Source organism: Lissotriton helveticus, chromosome 2_1, assembly GCF_964261635.1.
Source record: "Lissotriton helveticus chromosome 2_1, aLisHel1.1, whole genome shotgun sequence".
Taxonomy (NCBI): Eukaryota; Metazoa; Chordata; class Amphibia; order Caudata; family Salamandridae; genus Lissotriton; species Lissotriton helveticus.
The window spans coordinates 2,031,472,334-2,031,498,262 of NC_136059.1; the positions used below are offsets into that span (position 1 = coordinate 2,031,472,334).

At 43.7% G+C, this 25,929-nt stretch overlaps 1 protein-coding gene across 1 annotated transcript in view; it reads left to right on the forward strand.

Annotated features, from left to right (window-relative positions):
- Positions 1 to 25,929, forward strand: part of RAPGEF2 (Rap guanine nucleotide exchange factor 2) — a 197,514-nt gene that overhangs the window by 22,382 nt on the left and 149,203 nt on the right. Inside the window, exons 4-9 of the mRNA XM_078677004.1 lie at positions 2,443 to 2,595; positions 2,909 to 3,073; positions 4,434 to 4,541; positions 4,637 to 4,840; positions 9,641 to 9,749; positions 12,209 to 12,455. Coding sequence (XP_078533130.1) covers positions 2,443 to 2,595; positions 2,909 to 3,073; positions 4,434 to 4,541; positions 4,637 to 4,840; positions 9,641 to 9,749; positions 12,209 to 12,455 — 986 coding nt within the window. The remainder of the gene's footprint in view (positions 1 to 2,442; positions 2,596 to 2,908; positions 3,074 to 4,433; positions 4,542 to 4,636; positions 4,841 to 9,640; positions 9,750 to 12,208; positions 12,456 to 25,929) is intronic.

Sequence of the window (25,929 nt, forward strand, 5' to 3'; positions counted from 1 at the left end):
AAATGATCCTAACGCCTGGGCTTGACGAATGCAAAGCAAGTGTTTTTTCTCAGCAAATCCATATTGAAAAACTATCTGAAATCCTTTGTTTAGGTGACTACATCTTTGATCTATTGAAGCACAATCTGTATGTGACTGTGATGAGTGGGTTCTTTGTTGTCCAGTCCTGGTTAGAGCGGAGTCCATGGTTCTCCCTTTAAAGTGCTGGGAATATGCAAATATGCAAATCACTTGGAGGCTTCTCCGTTTGGCCCTACCCCCCTTAGTAGTACCCCATATCTTCCTGCCTTTTGCCAGCATGATGGACAGGTTAACAAGCGGCCTCCCAGCGCGATTCCCATCCATTTTGGTGGGGGTTTATTGATGCTGAGGAATATGAGGACATCTTCACCAAACAAATAAGCCATTACTTCATATAGTTAAGAGGAATGACCCTTATTTGGTGGAGATTTACCTCTTTTTAGTCTTGTCATCGTCTCTATAGGAGGATTTAGGTTATTACATATTCCGGGATAAAGACACACAACGAATAATCACAATGCCAAAACACATACAAGGTCACTGGTGACATTTCCTCATGCTCCATTACTTTGCTATAGTGTAGAAAAAGTACTGGACATTTACCCAAGGAGGTAGCACTTAGTAATTAACCAGTAGAAGAACTCCACTTGGGCAGATATTTTGAGAAAAATTGTTGATTAAATGGGCAGATGCTGTACTTTGTGGCAGAGTCACTCACACAGCTACCGAGACACCCATTCAGATACTTAGAAATCCTCTCACACACTCAGGCACTCACACACCCACTCAGACACTCACTCAGACACTCACAGAGGCACTCGGACACTCACTCAGATAGTCATGCAACCACCCACAGACCCATATAGCCACTCACACAGCATCTCATAGACCATTCAGACACATACATCCTCTCACAGACCCACTCAGAGACTAGCGCACCCACTCAGACACTCACTCACTCACAGACACACACACACATGGAGGCACTCGCAAACCCACTCAGAGACTCTCACGCCTACTCACAGACCCGCTGAGACACTCACTCAGACACTCATGCACGCACTTACACACACACACACACACACACACACACACACACACACACACACACACACACACACACACACACACACACACACACACACACACACACACACACACACACGCACACACGCACACACGCACACACGCACACACGCACACACACACACACACACACACACACACACACACACACACACACACACACACACACACCACACACCACACACCACACACCACACACCACACACCACACACCACACACCACACACCACACACCACACACCACACACACCACACACACCCCCCCCCCCCATTGAGACACTCATGCACTTACTCACACACTCACTCTCAAAGGTTACAGTTACAGGAAATATTTTTTTAAACATACAAATTAACTTAAAAAACCAAATGTTACAGGGATGTTATAGTTAGGCTTAAATGTCACTCTTACAAATCGAATGAGATTCAGCCGTTATAGTTATTATATCACTCATCACATGGTCAGTGACATCACTGACATCATCCAGTCATTGTGAGTGTTTTCTAAAAGTTTGAGTGTTAAACATATAACTAAGTTTAAAACAAAATTTTATTTCCGAACTATAACGTCACGGTAACCTTTGTTTTTGTTAGCGACTATATATGTGTATATATATATATATGTGTGTGTGTTTGTGTGTGTATATATATATTTTGAGAGGTTTCAAAAGATCACATTTATTTCCACATAAACAGGTGACAGACTCGTTTCGGCATACTGCCTTTGTCAATCTCAAAGCATCTAGCGACTCCAATAGACTATCAATTTTGTGGTAAACGCATGCGTGGTAAAAGCATATGAGGTGTAATAAAGTATTTGTACACTGAAAAGAGCCTTTTTTGTGTAATGCAAAAGCATTTGTTTCTCCACTGAAGCAAATTTGAGAAAATGGTGATTCGTAAGCACATCCTCACCCACTGTAATGGATTTTGACAGTATAAGCAGCTGTTTTGACCTTTTCAAATATCCGCTTCAGTTCTAGCTGTCTTAAAAAATATTCTGTCCGTGTACTTGTCTTAAGCATTTGGCGTGCGACCACTGGTATCACTCATGGCATTGCCCTGTACAGTATTGTTTCCAAAAGAAATTATTATATGGTAACTGACGCTTTACATCTTTTGATAACCTACATGATTTATAGTCTTTGTTTCAACCGTGCTAAGTTATACTGTGCTATAAAATGAAACAGATAAGCGGTCATTCTTCTGACCCAGGATTCAACAGATGCACTAGAGTATGGGCAATTAGGTCATGGGGTGTGTGGGGGGGAAGGGTAATCAAAATGGTTCCCTGTTTTCTCTGCTTCTGTCTCTTTAACTTTTGTTTGTTTGTTGTAGTTTGTATGCATAGCACAGCAGGATTACTGCCGCATCCTCAACCAAGTGGAGAAGAACATGCAAAAGGTGGAGGAAGAAGGAGAGATAGTGATGGTGAAGGAGCACCGAGAACTTGATCGCACAGGGACTAGAAAGGGCCACATAGTTATTAAGGTAAAAAAACTAACACTGCGTATTACATAAGTAGATGCGTTCCATCGGAAGAGCGTTCTCTGCACTTTCCTATAAAGTTCATTATGCCCTTTATTAATTTGAAAGAGAGCTGAAACATGCTAGCTCGTTAGTTTATTAAATGAAAGACTGTTTTAATCACCTCTTTGGAGAAAGGTTAATTGACTCCTATTTTGCATTTGATTATCTTGCCACTCACTTGTCAATTAGATTTCTGTGTCCTTTTCTGCTTCACAGTCGTCAGATATTGTATAACCTGCATATATTTTATCTTGCCATCTGATGCAATTTGCAGGGAACAACTGAAAGACTAACCATGCATTTGGTGGAAGAACACTCTGTGGTAGATCCAACATTTATCGAAGATTTCCTGCTGACATACAGAACTTTTCTTACAAGCCCCATGGATGTGGGCAAGAAGCTGTTGGAATGGTTCAACGATCCATGCCTCAGGGACAAGGTTGGGAGATAATTGACTGCTGGTGTACTTTTGCTGTTCATACGCCTTTCATACTCCGATACTCTAGTTTAATGGTTCTAAACCTATCAGACTCCAATACTGTAGTTCAGCGGTTCTTAACCTTTTGACTTCATTAATAAAACCTAGGAACTCCGACTGAATCATGATTGGAATCTGGGGACCCCCACTGAGTCATTACTGGAAGCCAGGGACACTGGCCTAAGCATTTTCGATGTTTTGAAGAGCAAAACAATACACTACAAATACAGAACGAAGCATGCATCAAACAAATACACAAATGGGGAAATATTTTATATAATTTGCAAACAAATATAAAAAAAGTCAACATTTGTATTTTAAGAGGAAGGTTGGAGCTTTTCAAAATTTAATATGGGTTAGTCATCTATATGGTATTCTGTTTGATGCGCAAATCAATCTGAGGGTACTCACTGACTTTTTAGTCTCCAAGTTCCTTCACATTTACAGAACATTTTGAAATTTTCAATTGAACATTGTGCTTCTTTATTTATACATACTTTATTAATATTTTTTACTTTTTAAAGCAGTCACGGGCCCCCGATTAGGCTTTTCAGACCCCCAAGAGTCCCCGAACCACAGGTTAAGAACCACTGCTCTAGTTTAAAGAAGATCTCAAATAATGAGCCTGTATTTGGTCTTTAATGAAATCATAGTTTCGTTGTGTTGTGGGTTAGTGGCACATGGTCTCATTTGTAACTCTTGCACTTGATGATCGAAATGTGAAGATGCTAAATGGAAGTTTAGTGTTAGTTGTTTTCCCTTTGGGAATTGCTATGCCATTGATACAGTTCGCCTAGCCATTTAGCATACTATTATAACACTATTTTACAAGACAGTTACTTTTGTTTAGGTGCTTTTAATTAGATCAGCTGTTAATAGAGATGGGAAAATAATTTCTATATGGACCAGAATTTCATATGTGATTGCCTGTGTTTGCTTGCAGGTGATCCATGCCACAGTGATGCATGTAGTTACTCTCAAGTTGTAGGTCTGGAGTCTGTGCCCATGCAGTCATATGCTAGTATAGGAAGATGATGTCTGGCTAGTTTTAGACATTGGATATTGTTTCAGAAACGTGGTGTCTGGAACATCAACCTAGCAATGTACACTATTGATAATGAATTGTAGTCTGAAGGAATTTGTGTTTGTTTCCCTGGAAATCTGACTCTTCTCGGACCTGACACCTCACCTTGTATCTGAGCAGAAACATAGTTCCACCTATATTAGTATCTAATGTTCTTCTTCTGTCTTTATTAGAATAAACATAACTGAATAACTTGCAAATAATTTATTTTTTCAATCTTTGTACCGGTTCTCATAGGTTACACGGGTAGTGTTACTGTGGGTGAACAATCACTTCAATGACTTTGAGGGAGACCCTGCCATGACTCGCTTTCTGGAAGAGTTTGAGAACAATTTGGAAAGAGAGGTACAAGAAATAATGTTTTTGTCTTGTTTGCTGAAGTGAGTACATATATGATCTATAAAATATGTTGCTAAAAGTACTTGATTTTATTTTTCTAGAAAATGGGCGGGCACTTAAGACTGTTAAATATTGCCTGTGCTGCTAAAGCAAAAAGAAGACTGATAACTATTACAAAGCCCTCTCGAGAAGCTCCTTTGCCCTTCACTTTACTGGGTGGGTCGGAAAAGGGATTTGGAATCTTTGTGGACAGCGTTGAGCCTGGTAGCAAGGCACTAGAAGCGGGATTAAAGCGTGGTGACCAGGTACAGTAGTATTCTTTACTCTTTCTTCACTGACTCCAAGGAGTGTATTTACTAAAAATCTTTTCAGTTCTTCTACCTAGCACGTATCACATTACCTCTTCAGATGCTATGCTTTTTAACACATTACCAGATCTGAATTTGCTGGTGGGCAAGGATGGTTATTTGTACTTTAATACCACTGTTTTAGTAAAGTACTAGTGAGGTAGTCTGTACAGACCCCATCTTGTAGCATCTAGTTTGTTTCCTTAGAAGTTCATGCTTGGTTTATTACAGGTAATGGCAGTAAAGTGGATGAAGAATCCACTTATAGAAAGAAAACCAAGAGGAGCAATTGCGAGTATTATAGAATTTAACAATGCCATAAGTACTGAACCCCACTTTCCTGCATATATCTTTATTGGATATAGTGGCCAGCTTCACTACATTGAGTATCTCGCTGGAAGCCAATGAATGTTTTGCAATCTAGGTGTTGAGTTTGAAGTTGAAACTAGTCTCCTCAAATTCTGCACAATTGTAAGTTTATGTGCCAGTTAGATTGAGGGGTTATGGTTTTATTGTAACTTCATTACATACCCCTAAAATTGTAGCAATCCCTATTCTAATGATGTGAGATCCAGACCCAACACAGTTCTCTCTTTTTTGGGTGGGAATTAGATGTAACCTGCATTAATGACTGCTCTGATTCCTCAAGATTTATAACACACAATCCTTGGCTACACATTTGCAGCATATATAGAACCTAGGCTTTATCTACTTTCTGACACTGAGGTGTCATTGCCCCCACTTTGGGTGGCACTCTGGAACCAGCAATCATTATTTCTAGCATTAATGAGATTGTATGCAAGCCAGCTATGCTCAATCAGTGAACAACATAGGCAGTCTAAAGGGTGAGAATTTACCCTCTAGGGGCATATCATCAAGAGACTTTGTTGAGCGTTTTATCAGCATATTGATGGCTTGTTCAGTCATGCCTTTGTGTAATATTCCTTACCGGCTTTACATAAACTGGACAATGAGAAGCAGAGAATCAAAACCTGGCTATGCTATATTTGCTTTAATTTCCATTGAAATGATATCCAATGAAGAAACAATGCCCACTGTAAACCAGTTGCTAAATCTCTGCTTGATAGAGCAATATTCTGTAGCCAAGTAAGTCTGAAGCAACTGATGAGTCCAGTGTTATAACGTAACAAGGGTTAGAAATCTCACAGTATTCACATCATTGTTTCTGGTTAGTCTTCCAATCAGAACCTAATTAAATAATATAATCAAGGACTATCGTATTAAGACATCTTGCTATCTGAGATATCGCTTTTCTCTCTAAAACTTCATCTTTAAAAAGGGAAGATTGGTGATAGGCCCATAGTGGGACTGTGTATCAACATCCAGTTCTAGTTTCTTCATGAGTTTTTGTAGCTGGTTCCTTTCAAGAGTTCTGAGCCTCTCACAAAGAGATGAGTAGGTCAGAGAACCCTACACCTAATCTTCTGTTTCTAAGGACTTTCTTTTGAAAGGCCAGAAACATAGCTCATAGGTATCTGTGTCACCTTTGCAGAAATTAGCCGCAGATCAAGGGCAAACTAGGATTGAAAAACTCTTGATTGAAAAATTCAAGATAATTGTGTAAGCAATCTTATCGGCAAATCCCAAAGCAAAGGTGGTCACTCAATCTCTCTTCTGTTGTAATAATATCTGATGGTGATATATTCTAAATCAGTACTGCTTTACACGAGACTGAACTGTGCAGAAGGACAGTGTCTTGCTATGGTGACCAAGATGATGGCAATATATTGCTCCACCATAAAATTAATATTAAAATTCTATTAATTCTGGCATTGTTACATTCCAGGATACCCACAAACACTCACATGTTACATGACCAAGAACAAACATTTCTGAAAGGCATCATTAATATCAGTTAACAATAATTGAGATTGCAGCTGGAACCCCAACTACTACTGATACTGCCAACTTCAACGGCTGATGACAGGCGTATCGTTCTTTCCCTTTCTCTGACTTAGTTCCATTGTCAGCCCGTTTGCAATGTACAGTGCACCATTGATTTCCCCCTCCCACAATTTAATTCTGTGGAACACTATAGAAACACATATATACATATTGTATCTTGTGATTTGTTTCAAATAAACATCATTCATCATTTATGCCGGCGATTCTTTTTGACTTATTCATGTCTGGTGGAAATAGCTTACCCAGTGCTAGTTTTTTGTTTGGATTCTAGTATTTGTTGTTCAGCATTTATAATACAAGATCAAATTCAAATAACAGAACGCAATGAAAAGCAAACACATAGTTAACTTGCATGCCATTTCCCAACCGGAGAGCTTCTTTTTGTCTTGCCTTGGGTACTACATCTAGTTCTGGCCATAACCATGCCAGACCAGCCAGCGCCATACCTCCTAATGGTTCAGCAATAGACACGCTAAATGTGTAGCGCTGGCATGGCCATGTCCACCGTGGTTCTAATCTGCCATTGGGCTGCGAACCAATGGCTCTTTGTTTTGGGATGTAGTGTAGCGTTGTGAAGGGTCTTGTTTGCCTGTGTTTTAGCTGCACTGTTGACACCGTAAAAGTATTAGCCCTGAAATAAAATCTGTGCATATTTCTTACTATTAGAAATGCTGCTGTAGCAGCAAGGGTTGTTTCACATACACTGCAACGATTTAGTCTCTGCACAGTCAGTGCAATCAGGAAAGCAAACATCTCAAGTAAGCCCAAGTTCTGAGCCCTGCCAAATACCTGTTCAAAATGAGTATTTTGTGTGATGTTAGCTCGTATACACTTACCATTTTGGTTAGTTGGACATGGACTTTGAGTAGTAAAACCCCAACAAAGCCTAGAAAGCGCAGACCAACTGAACCTATCAAAACCAGAAGCTAAGCAGAAAAGTTCTTGGCCACAAGATATTTTACAGCTAAACTCCTAATTCATTTAGATTTTAAGAGGTTAATGTGCTGGGTTGGTGATGTATTAATATTTAATTGCTCAAACTTTCAGCAGATCTCTTGGATCTCTTGGACCTAGTTTACCATACCGCATATTAATTAGTTACTGCAAAACTGATTCAATGGTATCTTAACATCTTAAACTTAAGGATATGTGATAGTTGTAAAACAATACACAGTAATTAATCCTTTTGTGGACGTAATATTTAGCTTATGTGTAATTCAGATAATTCTTTTTCTACTTATTGCATGGTGTCATCTTAATACCAGCATACATCTGCACAAGTTTTGTTGTCGGCACTGCTTCTGCTTTAATAAATATAAGAAAAGAGTATACCAGAGGACATCCACCTATGGTATAAATGCTGCAACGAAATAGCTGCATATGGGTGATTTTGTATGCTTTAGCAATATTAAATAAGTAGTACCTTTAAAATACACCACAGTTTCTGCACTGGGCATCCATTCATAAAGGAGCTAATGGTGCTGTCCATTGGAGAAAATAATTCCAAGCACATGTTGCTAGCATTTTCCTAATAGGAAGCTGAACTTATTCTCTTAAAATAGGAAAGAACTAACTCCTCTGACAAAAGAAACTCAAACTGCTCAACTGTGTCATATCAAGAACAAAATTATTACTCAAATATAATTTTACTGGGAGAGAAAGAAATGTACAGTCTTGGCTGCGGAAAATAGATTGTAACCTCATCTGTGTGTGTACCATTGAGCATTACAGGCGAGGCTGGTGAACATCGCAGATGAAGGAAAACAAATAACATGTCAATGGGTAGTTGGAGAAGTGACAGTCGTTCCAAGCAAAAGTTGGCCACAGGGGCCGAATTTACCTAGCCTATTTAAAGGCACGCACCACCAGCGATGCAGGGAAAGCACTAGAGGGGGGGGGGGTCCTAATTGTGAGTTCCTCCAGCAGAATTGACTTCGAACCACCAATTTGCAGTAAGCTGATGAGCTGATTTGTGGCGCCACAATCCTATACAGACAGCTTAGGCAGCAGGACTGGTATCAGGGCAGAGGCCAATCTGTCTGTACTCAGGTTCTTTGTCCAGCCCTGCTGGAAATAGGGCAATGGAAGACAGAATGTCAACCAGAGGTCCATCTCCCTGCCACTGGTGCTCTGGAATTAGAGCCTAGTGGGACCAGAGTGCACAAAGTTATTTTTGAGCTGCTTGGACGATGATTCCACCACAGTGCCAACACACCCATCACTAAAATTGTATCTAAACTGTATCTGTGCGCTTTCCCTTGGTATTTTACACAACCTATCTGGTTGTAATTCAGAAAACTAAAGTCGGTGTATATGTTGGCCTCCTGGCTGTGACCTTCTGCAAACAGGCAGTGCAGGCTTGTAGAACCACACTGCTGTAGTTCAGAATGTTTTACTAGCACCGGCAAATTGTGCAACTGCTTATAGTGAAAGGCACAGAGACCTCCAGTGCTATTCAGCCTTTTAGCTAGATCCCATGTGATTTGAATTTGCAACACAGCCTGTCTCAAACTGACACAGAAGGCTTTAAATAGAGATTGTTGTAGGATGCACAACTCCTAATCGTACTTCAGAAACTACATGAGCCTTGTGACCAGATGAGTGAGTAAGAAAACAGGAAACAACAAACGTGTTTAATATTTGCAGATTTTTTTAGATCATGGTGTTTTTAAAAGGCACGTTTGTTCTTTAATTAGTCTTAATTGATATTTTATGGTTATGTCTTGATTTATTGATCAAATAAACAGCTCGTAATTACTGAGCAAAAATTACCAGGTTTTAAACATTCCAGTTGCCAAAATTACCACCAATAACACTTGTAATTGTATTTAGATACTGGAGGTGAATGGTCAAAATTTTGAAAACATCCAGCTGTCTAAGGCCATGGAAATCCTTAAGAACAATACACATTTATCAATCACTGTGAAAACCAACTTATTCGGTAAGGTTATAATGTTTTATATATTTTGCTTTTTTCTGTGTTTTTGTTTTCATTTTTGTAGCAGAGAGCACCATAAGATATTCTATGATCTTTCCCAGCTGTATACATTTTGTATAGGTTATGGGTGTTAAAATGTTTAGAGTAAATTTGGAATACATTTTGATGTTCTCTTTTTGTCCAGGTAGACAGTACACCAAATTGCTAGGATTAAAACAGAGTTGCTACAGATGGTCATTGAAAATGTACGCTTATGTATAAAAAAAAGTCAGTAATTGTTTACTGAAGGGCCTTTGGCACTTGCCTGCAGCCGATTGAGGAATGTGGAAGTTAAGCAGTTAAAACATTTAATCAAAATAATTGGTTGTGAAGACATATATGGGTGAGAACATTTTTTGTCTTTCAGAGGTGGAACTCAGCAATTTAGATCAATGAGATGGTATACATCTTGTTTCTTTTTTGTCAAAAAAGGAGGACTTCTTATATGTAGAGCTTTCCACATTTCAGAGAAAGCAATGAATTCTGATGTGTACTGATCTCATACAATTGAGATATTTTAACAAAAACCGCCAAGGATATGAACTATGATTTTTCCTGCTGCACTAGGAAGGGAATCTCTTATTACTTAGGTAGTGTGGGAAGCAACTTGTGTAGATGAACATGCATGTTTTGATTCATTCTTGATGGTTGGTCTAGTCTCGCCCAAGAACAAAGTCGTTTCTTAACAGTCGTTTTTACCCAGTCCATCATGTTGTCCATATGGAAGATCCGAATAGTGGGTGAATGACATGGACTGAGAAGCCTGGCCTTTTATGTTCTCAGACTTATCCCATTGAGAGGAGAGGGAGAGTCTCATTTCCACGTGAGCAGAATATAACCTCAAGACGGTCAATTAGGTTTCACTTTTGTTGATTATTGTCTTGGTGTTGTTTTTATGGTCTCTCGACCATTTTACCTCGCTGAGGGATCTGTGTTGCATGAAATGTTTCTAGTTATGAATCCATTTTATCATCTTTGTCATTCACTATGTGATTGTGTTTTCATTTTATTTAAAGAAAAACAATTTTATGTTTTGCCAAGCATGGGCAAATACACCCCAAGATGAAAGGCAAACATATTTAACAAAGAAAGCTAGGAAGTACCACCAAGGCGAGATTTCTGTTAACTACATTATCTATTAAATAATCTGAAGCCACTTCTTTTCCAAAGACGAGAAAAATCATGCCAGTCACTCCATCTTGGAGAGTTCCCAAGGCTTTGATGTTAAATTAAACCTCTGCTATGTCCTCCTAGGTTACATTGTTCGTACTTCTTTATCCAACTACTCCAGCTAGCCAGGCAAAGCATCCAACATCTAACTGCATAGAAACAACTAAGATCATACTACTTAAGCTGTGAGTTTGGGGTAGGACGTTTGGGGTGAAGCAAGTTCTAGTGAACTGCAAAAGAGTTCAGTAAAGCAGACCAGTGATTTGAAATTAAATGCTTTTTAAGTGTTGATTCATGCAAATAAAGCAATTTTCAAAGGCACCTGTAGCTCTTTCCCTGCCCTTATGATGTATAAATACACCATAAAATGCATTTAAATTAATTGAAAACTTGCCAGGGAAAGAGGTTGATGGAAATTCTTACAACCTGTTCTCCCCTAGGGATCAGAGTGTGTTCTTTTCAATTGAGGATTGTTTCCCACTTTAATCTGTACTAAAATCTCATGCTGCTGCTTTCACCTAACCCACATAATGTTCAAACCTTTTTTGAGCGTCCAACTTTACTATTGAAGGCATTAGTAAAGCAGAAATCCAGATTCTCCTGATTTTTGCGGATTGTCCTTTCATTTGGAAACTCTTCAGTTTACACATACCTTAGCAGTTATGTTTTGTGAAACCAACTTCTTAAAAGAAGAACTGTCAAAGGATGAATAGTTTGTCCATACAAGCAAGATTTAATTAAAACATCTACCCCCACCAAGCTGTGCCACTGAACCCCTCCACTAAATAGTTGATAGAAATTGTTTGTCCTAAACAAGTATAGTGACTTTTTCATGGCACTCTTGGAAAGGTTAACAAGCTAGACTCAAGTCTCAAACAGCCTTGCAAGGGAATATATATATTTAAAGCAAATACAAACTTTATAATTATACCAATGGAAGTCTAATGAATCTTAACATACATTTTTTTTTATGCAGAAATTCTGTTACATTAAATTTAAGCAATTTAAACTACTCTGCTTATTGAGGATTATAGATTATCATGCTGTAGAGAGTGAGCAAAGCTTATTATTATTTTTAAATAGTAAAAAAGTACGTGCTTAGCCATGTATTTGGCTAGAACACATTCTGCCAGGGTGCACAGTGCTCTATCATGCAGAACAACGATAGCCAGTGACATCCTTTCAATGTGTGTTTCGTCGTGCCCTTTCCGTGTTTGTTTTGAGTTATTCTGCTCATTTGTCATCCTGTCCAGTGTTTAAAGAACTGTTGTCAAGATTATCAGAGGAAAAAAGAAATGGTGCCCCTCATCTGCCCAAAATAGGTGATATCAAGAAGGCAAGCCGCTACTCTATCCCGGATCTTGCTGTTGACGTGGAACAGGTGATAGGACTTGAGAAGATTACGAAGAAAAGCAAAGCCAACACTGTCGGAGGAAGGAACAAGCTGAAGAAGATCCTGGACAAGACGAGAATCAGTATCCTGCCTCAAAAACCCTACAAGTGAGATTTTTTTTTTTTTAAGGCCTTGATTTTTTTAATATGCTTAATTTGATGTTTTTTTGTTCAGATTCATATCTTACCTACACTGAATGTGGCATTGGTAACATCTTACAAAATATTAATTGGATACATAGAACTGAAAGAAGAGACAAGATAATAGATAGCTGCTCATTTACCTTAAAGGCATCTCAGCTCAGATAATACCCCAGCTCCTAACTACTCTTAAAACATACTTGAAAGATTTGTAGGGAAGTGGACGTATGCCAAAGTGGCAGCTATCACCACCAAAACGGACATGGATTCAGTGGAGATCAAAAAACGACCAACTTAACAACCAACTCCTCTTCACTACGCACATTCTACCCAAATCACAGGTTAGGCCGGCACTCCTCAAGACTACCCCACCCCTCATGAAGCACTAATGCTGACAAACTCTACACATCCCAAAACGCACTGCATTCACTGAGTCAGACTAGGGTTGGTTTGTGGATCTCTCCTTGAGCATACCTACAACGGCAGTTCCATGATCTGCAACAAGACTTATGAAGAAATAGGCAAACTTTTGTATAAAATTGCATAACATTACATTGTAGATCCGTTTCGGTTGATCCAATTTCAAGTATTGCTTCACTGCCGTTTTCCATTCCAACTTGCATGCCATTAATAAGACAATCGTTTAGGCTTTTTACGTTCAGTGGGGCCACTCTATTGCATGCATCAGTTAGTAGCCCATATAGAGTTGGAGAAGGATCACATTTTGATAGCATGTTTATTAGAGGAGCTCAGAATAGTTCTATCTTAAGGATCATGTTTTGCAAATTGTAATCTGTTAAGTGAGCCACACATTTTATTCCTATTTGCATCTTGCCAGCTGCTAATTGCTGGCACCATGCAGTGAAAAGTAATGGACTTTTGGCATGTGTTCTGATGCTTTCAGTGCTCTTGACAGGGTGGATGGTATTCATTGAACCTAAGCTATATTAGGCTATGTTTGTGAGTAGCTTATGCATAGCTGACCACAGCACTCAAGGAACCAACAGAAACTAAATGATAAGGGTTGGGTATTTGTTTCATGTTATCAATCCTTGGTGACATATGTGGATTCTGATGCTGTACAAGAAGATACATTGCCTTTGCCCTGTCTCTCATTATGACCTTTCCTCCTTCTGAGTCTTTCACAAAATTGACTAGATACTTTGTATTTTATTGTATTGCAGCATTTATATAGAGATTACTATGTCTTGTGGGGTACTGAAGCACTTGCCTACTCGAGTAGCACACAACACATTGGAGGGTGTGTGCTTGGAAGTATGTTGTTTTTGTTTTGATCCTATGTTTGTGTCATAATCACTGCGATGTGGTGATTGTGTTATGGAATGCAGTGTGTTGGAAGATGAAGTGTAAGAGACAGGCACGCAGTTTTATGGTTTTCAGCATGCTGATAGCCTTAAAGGTCTCTGCAAGTATGGTACTTCATATGATAGAGTGTGCTTATATGTTTACCGCACTATGTTGTCCATTCTGAGATTTTGTATATAGTTGTGGTCCAGAGCTGGCATAGTTGAGGGAGAGAGAAGTGACAAGATCTTTTAGGATGGACATTTGTTATCATCCCTTATCTGAGTGTCTATGTAAGATGTATAGAAGTGATGGGCTTGTATAGATATTTTGGATTTGCAGTGAATAAACTATATTAAGGTCCTCCAAAATTGTCCAGTAATGTGTGACAGAGCGCTTCAGTTATTCCATGCCTATTCATTTGATCATATTTGACTGTACAGTGCTGTTGGGGGACAACCCTCCTAGCATATGTGTTATATGAAAATAATAGGAATAATATACAATTTGTTGCGGACCACTGCATATTATGGTTTTAGTATTATTGTGGGCCATTACTCTTATATATGGAAGTACATAATTATACAATGCCACGACGAACCGTAGGTCAACTCTGTTTTTTTCTTGTTTTTTTTGCCTACCTGCATAATGAAAATAGTTGTTTGATGTTGGTGGGTTGTAAGATGAGGATTGTGCTTGAGGGTGTGACTGTTTTCTGGGCTTTGTTGCCAGCATGCTGGTGGTGCAGTTTTCTAGGTAATAGCCAAGTTTTTCAGTATCTTCGGAAGTGAATATGGTCCTGGCTGTTTCTTATACTGGCTGGTTGTGAGTTGCAGACCTTGGCTTCTTGTACTGAGAAAGCAGGGCCTCTTTCTTTAGGAGTCTCTGTGGACAATGTACAGTGCTTTGAACATTGCCCTTCTAGCAGCTCCTCTAGGTAGCGAGTGGAGCAATTGCAGGACTGGAGTCATGCTTTTCTTGGATGAAGGCGGATAAGACGACTTGCGGCAGTATTTTGGATGAGTTGTATTTTACGTATAATGAATGCGGATGTGCCCAGATACAGGCAGCTGGTATAGATTAAGCTTGCAGATTACGAGTGTGAGGATGGCTCTCAGCTTGTTAGTATATAAGGCGTGGGAAGCTGCAACATAGTGTTTTCAATGTGTAGAAGGCACTGTTTGTGACGTTGTTATATGCTGTATCAAACACTAGTCTAAATTCATAGTTACTCCTAGGTTTCTTACTTCTCTCGATGGTGTCAGAGGGGGGGCTTCAAGTTCCTTAGGCAAAATGGAGGTAGGCTGGTATGTCATAATCTCTGTCTTTGTGGTATTGAGCTTTAGATGGTTATTCATCATCCATGTGTTTATGGCACGACGACAGTCATCAAGTTTGGAATTGTAGAGGTCTTAGGGGCAATCCATTTTAAAAATGCTTTGGGTGTCAGCTCCATAGTTGTAACAGGTGAGTTTGTATGATTTAATCAGATATGGTAAGGGCGTTAGATAGATTTTCAATAATAGAGGGGATGTTATGGACCCCTGAGGAATGCCACAGTGTTCCATGTGAGGAGGTAATATAAAAGGGCGTAGGTAGATTAGTCTTTGTTATGTTATGGTATGTTATGTTAAAGTTTATGTTCGAGGCATGTGGGCTGCTAAATTCATATCTTAGCATTAGATCGCCGCCTAGTGTTGGGTCCGGATGATCGCACATTGTTGTCCTGGAAGAGTCTTCGAAGTATCCTGAGATAGGTGGCTCCTCCCCTGGACTACAGTGCGCATGGGCATCGGCTCCATCCCCAGATTGTTTTTTTCTGCCATTGGGTTCGGATGCGGTCTCGACTTCTCTCTGTCGGAACCGAGTAAAACTAACTTTTTAAGGCCAGAAGGCCTTGTTTTCATAGCGTCGGTATTGTTTGCGTACGGTCTCGAGTTCTTCCGTCTCTTGGAGTCGGATTCAGCGGAGTATTTTCACTCTTCGGACATCGAGGCCTTCTCATCGCGACACGACTGCAACTTTCCAACATGGAGCGGAGTCCGTTTAAGTTCTGTCCGCTCTGTGGGTCTAAGTACCCACATATAGACCTGCACCCGGTCTGTAACAAATGCCTTTCACCAGACCATGACGACGGCAAGTGCAAGGCCTGCGCCCAATTCAGGTCTAAAAAGACTCTAAAGCTTCGGCGCGCGGTGCGCCTGGAGGCCAGACAAGCGGCCCCGGATCCAGAAAACATCTTCGGCGACCAAGAAGAGGAGGACCAAGGTCATCATCTCCAAATCTCCCCGCCCGAGACGGAGGTCAAGGCGGATCCGGTAGACGACGACGGAGTCGTGGGTCAAGGCCTTGAATACGTCGACGAGGTAGGGGACGTCGATGAGATTTATGGGGCCGCGGAAGATAGCTCTGGGGACGAGCTATGCCCCGAAGGTTTCGAAGATCAAGATCGGGTCACGGGATCGCCTGTTGGCCTTACCCAAGACCCCGTACCGCAAGCCACGGCCCCGCCTTCACGCCCGGCCACGGACACACTTGCGGCGCTGCCCGTACCGAAATCGAAACCGAAACACACGGTATCGACAACACCTAAAATGGCCGACCCGAAAACGAAACCGAAACTTTTGGACTCGAGCGTCCCTAAAATGGCGGCCGTGCCACCAAAGACTACAGCACCCGCTGCTGCATCGACTCCGTCGGCCTCCGGTCCACAGAAGTCGAAGAAATCGGTCGATTCCACAGGGTTAAAATCGGCGCCAGAGGAGGGATCCTCTAAAAAGAGTGGTCGGCACGGCTCAACCGCTGCAACGCCGTCCAAGCACGCCAAAGCCAGCGGCACGGCTCCGGTTCCGACTGGGACTCCGTTAGTCGGACGCGTAGTGGAGGCGGAGGCGACACAAGCACACGGATCAAAGGCTGGCACGTCGGAGCATCGATCCAAGGCCTCGGGGTCGGCGGCGGCAGCATCGTCGTCCAAGACTCAGAAAGGCCACCAGGACCTCGAGTCCGAGGGGAAGGTCAAGACATCCTCGTCGGCGCAAAAAGACACTGTAAGTGAAGCGTCCCCCATCGCCGCTTCGCTACAGAGAATCAGGGACAAGGACGCTGCTACGTCGGCTCCGAAGCCATCGCCTCAAACGCCGCGAGACACTCCAGCAAAGCCTGCGAGTAAGCTTCTCTTCCTTCTGCCGCCGAAAGAGGCTCCAAAGGCCTTTTCGACGAAATCGACGCCAAAGAAGTCGGATTCTTCAACGGCAGGGGTACCTTCAAGTCGAGAACTCGAATCAGAGGAGGATTCAGAGCATTTCATCGACACCAACACAGGCAAATTAACCCTATACAAAAGGAAGATCACTTCGGAGCCAGTGGACTCCTATGTCATCCCACTAAAAAAGAAAAGGCTTCCTCAGGACGCTTCAGGCCTCATGGAACCTATCCAGCCTCCTCCAAGAAGGAGCCCTACTCCCTCACCAGAACACTCTGAGGGTGAGGGATATGATGAACATGACCAATACACCTTCCCCATCAATGAACCAGATGCACATACAGATTCATATGATGACATTGGTGACCAAGGCACCCAAAGTGTGGGGCAAGACCCACAGCCTTTCAGTGCACGTGCATCTCCAACAGAGGATTCTGCAGGTTTTCATGCACTCATTGAGAGGGCAGCTGCTAATCATGATGTGGACATGCATGCTGACCCAGTGGAAGAGGACTTTCTCTTTGACACATTTTCAGTCTCTGAAAGAACTGTAAAAACGCTGCCTATGCTCAAAGGAGTACTCAAGCATGCGCCTGACATCTTTAAGGAGCCTACCAGAGCGAGAGTGGTCAATCCACGTATAGAGAAAAAGTACAGACCAGCACCTGCGGACCCTGCATACATTCGGGGACAGTTGCCACTGGACTCTCTTGTGGTCGCAAATGCCAGAAAACGGGCCAACTCCCAGACGACGGGTGAAGCTCCTCCCCCGGACAAAGAGTCCAAAGTGCTAGAGGCAGGGGGCAAAAGAGTGGCTGCACAAGCTGCCAATTTTTGGCGTATCGCAAATACACAAGCACTCTTAGCACGTTACGATAGGGCGCATTACGACACCCTAGAGCAGATTGTACAACACCTGCCTCCACAGTTTCAAGAGGCCACCAAACTGCTTATAGAGGAGGGGAAACTGATCTCCAACGCAGCCATCAAGTGTGCACTTGACGCCGCAGACACAGCAGCTAGGGCTATCAACACTAGCGTCATGCTGAGACGACAAGCTTGGCTCCGCATATCGGGGTTTAAACCTGATATTCAGACAACCATACTTAATCAGCCAGTCAATCCTGATAGACTGTTTGGTCCAGATGTTGACACCACCCTCGAAAAGATAAAGAAAGACACAGAAACTGCTAAGTCAATGGGTGCCCTACAATCACAACAGTTTTGTGGCAATAATTTTCGTCGCTCAGGTGCACGTGGAGTCACCAGAGGACAAATGGGTCAACAATCGCAATTCTCCAGAGGTGGAGCACAATCCTCGTTCACCAAACAGAACAAGGGGGGTTACAGAGGAAACAGCAACAGAGGACGCGGCAGAGGAAACAACAACTCCCGCTCCTCTACCCCAAGCAAGCAGTGACTCTCTGTCACTGCCCCCCGACCACTTAACACCTGTCGGGGGGAGACTGCAGCAGTTCCTGCCCATCTGGAGAAACATCACCACAGACAGGTGGGTGCGACAAATAGTCCAGTACGGTTATTGTCTAGAGTTGACATCCACTCCACCCAACATTCCCCCAAGGCAACGGCCTATGTCCGCAGAGCACTTGCACTTATTGCAGCAGGAAGTAGTGGCGATGCTGCAAAAAGGCGCAATCGAGCTCGTGCCAGTGGGAGAGGAAGGCACAGGGGTATATTCCCTGTACTTCCTTATTCCAAAGAAGGACGGATCTCTAAGACCCATTCTGGATCTACGTCCCCTCAACCTGTATATACTGTCAGAACATTTCCATATGCTTACACTGCAACAGATTCTTCCCTTGTTAAACCAAGGGGACTTCTTAGCAACCTTAGATCTCAAGGATGCTTATTTCCACATTCCACTACACCCGTCCCACAGGAAATACCTCAGGTTCACTATCCAGGGCAAGCATTACCAGTTCAAGGTACTACCCTTTGGAGTCACCACAGCCCCAAGGGTGTTTACCAAGTGTCTGGCGACAGTGGCAGCGCACCTCAGGAGGCAGAACATCCATGTCTACCCCTACCTAGACGACTGGCTCGTTCAAGCCAAGTCGGAAAAACAGTGCGCCGCGGACATGTCGACTGCCATTCACCTCCTTCACGATCTAGGTTTCTCGTTGAACTACCCAAAGTCGCATCTTCAGCCGGCACATGTCCGGCAGTTTCTAGGTGCGACGATCAATACCCTGACGGCCATGGCTCAGCCAAACCAGGTCAGGATAGACAGCATGCAGTCTCTAATCAAGAGGTTCAGACCACAACACTCACTTCTAGCGAGAGTGTTCATGCAGCTGATAGGCATGATAGCCTCCTGCATCTTCATAGTCCCTCACGCACGGTTGAATATGCGCCCGCTCCAGGAGTGCTTAGCGAATCAGTGGACACAGGCTCAAGGACAATTAACAGACCTAGTGTTGGTTACCAGTCGGGCATACAACTCTCTGCATTGGTGGAATCCACACAACCTTTGCAAGGGCCGACTGTTCCAGGAGCCTGTGCCACAGATTATCCTGACAACGGACGCATCTCTCCAGGGATGGGGAGCTCATCTGCTCACTTACACGGTGCAGGGACTATGGACGACGCAGCAACAAAAGATGCACATCAACTATCTAGAACTGATGGCAATCTTCATGGCGCTCAAGTCCTTCAATGTACATCTGTGCAACAAGGTAGTGTTAGTCCGGACGGACAACATGACTGCGATGTACTACATTCAAAAGCAGGGAGGCACCCACTCGCCACAGCTGTCTCATCTGGCTCAGAGCATGTGGAACTGGGCCATTCAAAGGAACATTTTCCTCATGGCAGAACACCTCCCGGGCAAGGACAATCAGATGGCGGATCTGCTCAGCAGATACAGCCATCAGATGCACGAGTGGGAGTTACATCCATCAGTACTCCGCCCGTACTTCCAGCAGTGGGGTCATCCAGAGATAGACCTATTTGCCACAAAGGAAAACGCAAAATGCCAACACTTTGCCGCCAGGTTTCCTCACCCACAGTCGCAGGGAAATGCGATATGGATGAACTGGTCAGGCAAATTTGCGTACGCTTTTCCCCCAGCACCTCTCATACCGCTGGTGGCAAGAAAGCTAAGGCAGCACTCGATGACACTCATCCTAGTTGCTCCAACGTGGGCGCGCCAGGCATGGTACACCACGTTCCTCGAACTCTCGGTGGTGCCGCATCAAAGACTGCGCCTCACGCCCAGACTTTTGACGCAGAACCATGGAGAAATTCAGCATCCAGAACCGCAACAGCTCAACCTGGCGATCTGGCTCCTGAAGTCCTAGAGTTCGGCTACCTTAACCTGCCTCCAGAATGCATGAACATCATCAAGGAGGCAAGGAGGCCAACTACCAGAGCATGCCATGCTGCAAAATGGAAGCGTTTTGTCATTTACTGTACAGCTAATGACATCAACCCGCTGGATGCATCTATCCCTAACATCATCTGCTATCTGTTGCATCTTTATAAGTGTAATCTAGCGTACACTTGCATTCGGATACATCTATCCGCCATAGCAGCTTATCTTCAGAACAGGCTGCATCTCTCTGTCTTCAGGGTGCCTGCCATTAAAGCTTTCCTTGAAGGTCTAAAACGAGTCATTCCCCCAAGAACACCACCAGCTCCAGTGTGGAACCTCAATGTGGTCCTCACCAGACTGATGGGACCACCATTTGAGCCACTGCACTCGTGTGAACTCCAGTTCCTAACGTGGAAGGTAGCCTTCCTAATAGCTATTACGTCACTGAGGCGTGTTAGTGAGCTACAAGCGCTCACAATCCAAGAGCCTTTCATTCAAATTCATCCAAATAGGGTAGTGCTACGCACTAACCCCAAATTCCTTCCGAAGGTGGTGTCACAGTTTCATCTCAACCAAACTATTGATTTGCCGGCATTCTTCCAAAACCCACAAACGGTGGCGGAAAGAATGCTCCACACCTTAGATGTACGGAGGGCGTTGATGTACTACATAGACAGGACACAACCCTTTAGAAAAACAAAACAACTTTTTGTTGCCTTCTCACCACAACACAAAGGCAACCCTATCTCCAAAGCAGGAATAGCCAGGTGGATTGTTAAGTGCATTCAAATCTGTTATCAAAACGCCAAGCGCACTTTAACAATACCCCCAAGGGCGCACTCCACACGCAAATTGGGGGCATCCATGGCTTTCCTAGGGAACATTCCCTTAGAGGACATTTGCAGAGCAGCCACGTGGGTTACACCACATACCTTTACAAAACACTACTGTGTTGATGTGCATTCCAAGCAGCAAGCTGCTGTAGGACAGGCTGTTCTCAAAACACTTTTTCAAGTTTCTGCAGCTGACACGGGCAACCGCCGATAATGGAGGGACTGCTATGTATTCTATGCTAAGATATGAATTTAGCAGCCCACATGCCTCGAACTGAATATGCTACTTACCAGTATGCATCTGTTCTTGGCATGTAGGGCTGCTAACATTCATATCGCCCGCCCTCCTCCCCGGTGCCTGTTGCAGCTGCAGACATACTATTGTATTCAGTCATTAGCATGGACATCCTTTACACTTTTCACTCCATCTTCTGCCACAATGGCGAAAAACAATCTGGGGATGGAGCCGATGCCCATGCGCACTGTAGTCCAGGGGAGGAGCCACCTATCTCAGGATACTTCGAAGACTCTTCCAGGACAACAATGTGCGATCATCCGGACCCAACACTAGGCGGCGATCTAATGCTAAGATATGAATGTTAGCAGCCCTACATGCCAAGAACAGATGCATACTGGTAAGTAGCATATTCATTATAAAGCGCGCAGCTACTTCCTGAGTGTCTGTCTGTGAGATAAGAGATAGTCCATTTGAAGAAATTTTGACGGATTCTTACAGTGCTAGACGACTTCAACATCCATCTGGATGATCCCAGTGATCCGTCAGCCAGGAGATGCCTAGCTGACATGGAAGCCCTACTGTTTACACAACTTAGACCCCATTTTTTTCAAACGAGCCAACATTGGAGGTACTAGCACCCAAGCCAATGCCATGGACAGACCACGCCATGATTCACTGCACCTCCATAAACCCTTTGTATGTGAACCTATAATAGTGGGACGTAAATGGCCTAGGATAGTCCCTGAGGCCTGGATTAACGATATGGAGTCCTCCACACCGCCAGACACCATAGACCTGGAAGAAGCACATGGCAACCGGCTAACCTGGATCAATAGCTCTATTGATCGGAATTTTAGGAAGCCAGGCCTACTAACGCATAAAAAGTCTAACAGGTCATCCTGGTTCTGTCCTACGTCGGTTGCACAAAAAAAGAGCTGCAAAAAACATTAACGTAACTGCAGGAAGTCTTATGATTCAGAGCGCAAAAGAGCTTACAAACTAGCCACACAGCTCTACTATAAGAGCATTAGGAAAGCACAGGCAGCCTTTTTCAAAGGAAAAATAGCAAAGTCTTCTAACTACTCTGAGGAGCTTTTTAAAATCGTCAAATTACTTACCACAGTAGGCCAAGGAATAAACAGCCCCCCATATTCCAAAGAAAGATGCAATGGGTTGGCCACTTTAAGAGCAAAGTGGAAAACATCTACAATTCCCTCCACCCTATCTCTATCACGACTTCAGGTGCTCCAAAAGGCCCCCATAGCTCTCTAAACGCCCCTAGAAAGAGTGAACCCGCGGGACCACTCTAGCACGCCGCACCAGTCTTCCTATCCATCCCGACGATGAAGGTAGATCAGGTATCCTCCTTATTACAGAAAATCAAGTCAGGATCCCACCCTATATCCTCGCCCAAGGTGGGAAAGACGTCCGAAATCAACTATGTAATTTAATTAATCTCTTCTTTGAAAATGGCAAGGTACCCTTAGAATGGAAACATGCCATCATTAAATCCTTGCTAAAAAAACACAATTGGACCCTGCAGATCTAGCCAACTTCCGCCCAAATCGTTATTGCCTATTTTAGGCAAGATGGCAGAAAACCACGTTAACAGCACGATCTCCACTTTCCTTGAAAATCACAACATCATACACCAGACTTAGATGGGGTTCTGACCAAAACATAGCACGGAGTCAGCCCTGTTAGTGGTCGGTGAAAAGCTCACATCCATCCTTGACCAAGGGAGAACTGCGGCCGTGGTACTTTTGGATTTGAGCGCGGCATTTGATACGGTAGACCACACAGTGCTAATTCAAAGACTGGAGAATGTCGGAATCAGAGGAACAGCTAACCAATGGTTTGCGTCATTCCTGAGTGGAAGAACCTTCCAATGTATGGAGGCAGGATTTAAGTCAGACTCCGTCTCAGCACCTTGGGAAGTCCCTCAGGGATCCTCCCAGAGTCCAACACTTTTTAACATATATCTCAGCCCCGTGGCACATATAACACAGGAATTTGGCCTCTCCATTGTGTCATATGCCGATGACACACAACTAGTGTTCTCAAACTCAGACTCCCCCCAACTCAGACCACAGACAACTCGTCCCTTGCCTGGAAAAAATCGGATCATGGATGGCGGACTGTAGCCTCAAACTGAATGGGGAAAAAACAGAACTCATGATTTTGGGCAACAACTTTAACCCTCGCGCAAAGATCTCTTGGCCGATCAATTGGGGACCATCTCCTCCTCCTAAAACAGCCATAATAATTTGGGTATGTGGCTAGACACAATCTTAACGATGGAGGTCCAGGCAAAACAATTATCAGGCACCTGCTTTGGGATACTACGCTTGATCAGAAAAATAATATCCCTACTCCCAGAGGATTCTAGGAAGAGGGTAGTCCAGGCATTAGTGGTATCAAGGCTGGTACGCCAACTCTCTTTCTTGGCACTCCTAAATGTGTCACGAATAGACTTCAAGTCGTACAGAATGCAGCTGCCTGACTACTTTTGAACTTACCTAGACACCACTCAGTTAGACCAGCACTGAGAGAGCTGCATTGGCTTCTGGTTCAAGCCAGAATGAAATATAAGTCCTTAAGTCTGGCTCACCGAGCCATGTATGGGAGAGGCGCCGCCCTCATCCAAAAGTTGGTGTCTCATTACTCTCCCCGTCGACAACTGAGGTCAAGTTCAAAATTCATGATGAATGCAACCGCATTCAAGAGAGCCAGATGGGGTGGAAAGTCTTTCACCCATCTGGTACCAACACTCTGGAACAGTCTGGACCCAGAGCTCCGACTTACTGAAAACTAAGTATCCTTTAAAAAAAAAAAACTCAAGATGTGGCTCTTCCCCTAATCCCAAGTGCAAACCGCTACCATCCTGTATCACCTCAGCTCTGAGATGCCCAAGGGTAGTCATGCGCTTTACAAATCCCCTAAACCTCTAAAGTCTTTGCAGTATCGTGTGATGGTGGTCAGTGTGAAATGCTGCTGATAAGTTCAGTAGTAATCAGGCAGATATTCAGTTTTTTACAACTGAGAGTTTCGCAGTGTGATTCCTTTTCTGGATTCACATGCTGTGCATTATTCCACCATCTAGTGGTTGGGTCCGTAATAGTCTTTGTTTTTTTGTGGGTTTTTTCCTTTCTTTTTTTTTTTTTTGTAAAATTTTTATTTTATTTTGAGGTACATAAGAAAATAAACAAAGGGCTGCGGGAGAACCGCACAGTACCCAAAAGCAAGGTAAAAGCCTTGTACGCACATCAGCAATGACCCAAGCATATCGACCGCATATCCAGTCCAGGCTCAGGGCAACATAACATTGAGGATCACTGAACATAATGTGCTATCAGCTCATCAGTAGGCCGGGTCAACTAAGACGACCAGTGCCGCAATGTGCCGGACCCCAGACCTCCAGGTTCCATACAGGCGGTGCAGATAGTCAATTTGTGGATCCTCCACAGCCCAAAAACCCCAAACAACCAACAATCCCCTCCCACCCCCTCCCTCCCCCCCGGTGGTGACGCCATTCTCTCAACACTCATACAGATCCACTTCACACTTGAAAGAGGTGCATCGATCTCACAGAGGCCGGACATACGGCCGAGGGCAATCCCTTAGAGAGAAACGTAACCAGAGGTCCCCACTGATATCGGAAATTCTTATACTGGCCCAAGAAGATGTCCGCCACTCTCTCCAGACTGAGCAACCTCCACAGCCGCGCATGCCACAACGAGATCGCCGGAGCCTCCCTCTTCTTCCAGGCCGCAGCCAGTGTAAGCTTCGCTGCGCCGAGGCACAGCCACAAAATCTTTTTATCTGCCCTGGTCTGATAGACGAGGCCAGGATCACGCAGCCCTAGCAGGACACAAGCCATAGAGTCATCAATGGGATAAGTCAATATGTCCTTCATATGGGAAAGGATTTCCTCCCAATACGGACGGATCACCGGGCAGTCCCACCAGATATGGCGGAAATCCCCCAGAAGTCCGCAACCCCTCCAGCACTTGTCCGAGGTCCCCGGGAAAATGCGGTGAAGCCTAGTCGGGCACATATACCATTGCATGACCGTTTTGAGGTGGGCTTCTCTCAAGTGCAAGGAATGATTAAAGGACGTCAAGTCGCGCCACAGCGCCGACCATTCCGCGTCCGAGACATCTCGCCCCAACATTTCCTCCCATTGCCCCATGTAGCGAGGTCGAGGAGTTATCGTCGATTGAAGTAACAGCCGGTAAATGAAGGAGATGGCCCCTTTCATGGCAGACGTCCGCAAAATAAAGGCTTCAAACGGCGTCGGCGGTCTCGCAGCCGCCTCCATCACTCCAGGTGACGTAGCCCAGTGTAGCAGCTGAACATGCCGGAATCGCTCAGTCTGGGGGACCCCATAATCTCTCATACAATTAGCGAAAGTGAGGGTGTCCCGGCCGTGGAACAAATGGGTCAACGCCGACACCCCCCCTCCCTCCACACCGCAAACGGTCCCTCGTGTAGCGCCGGCGGGAAAGCTGGGTTGTAATGCAAGG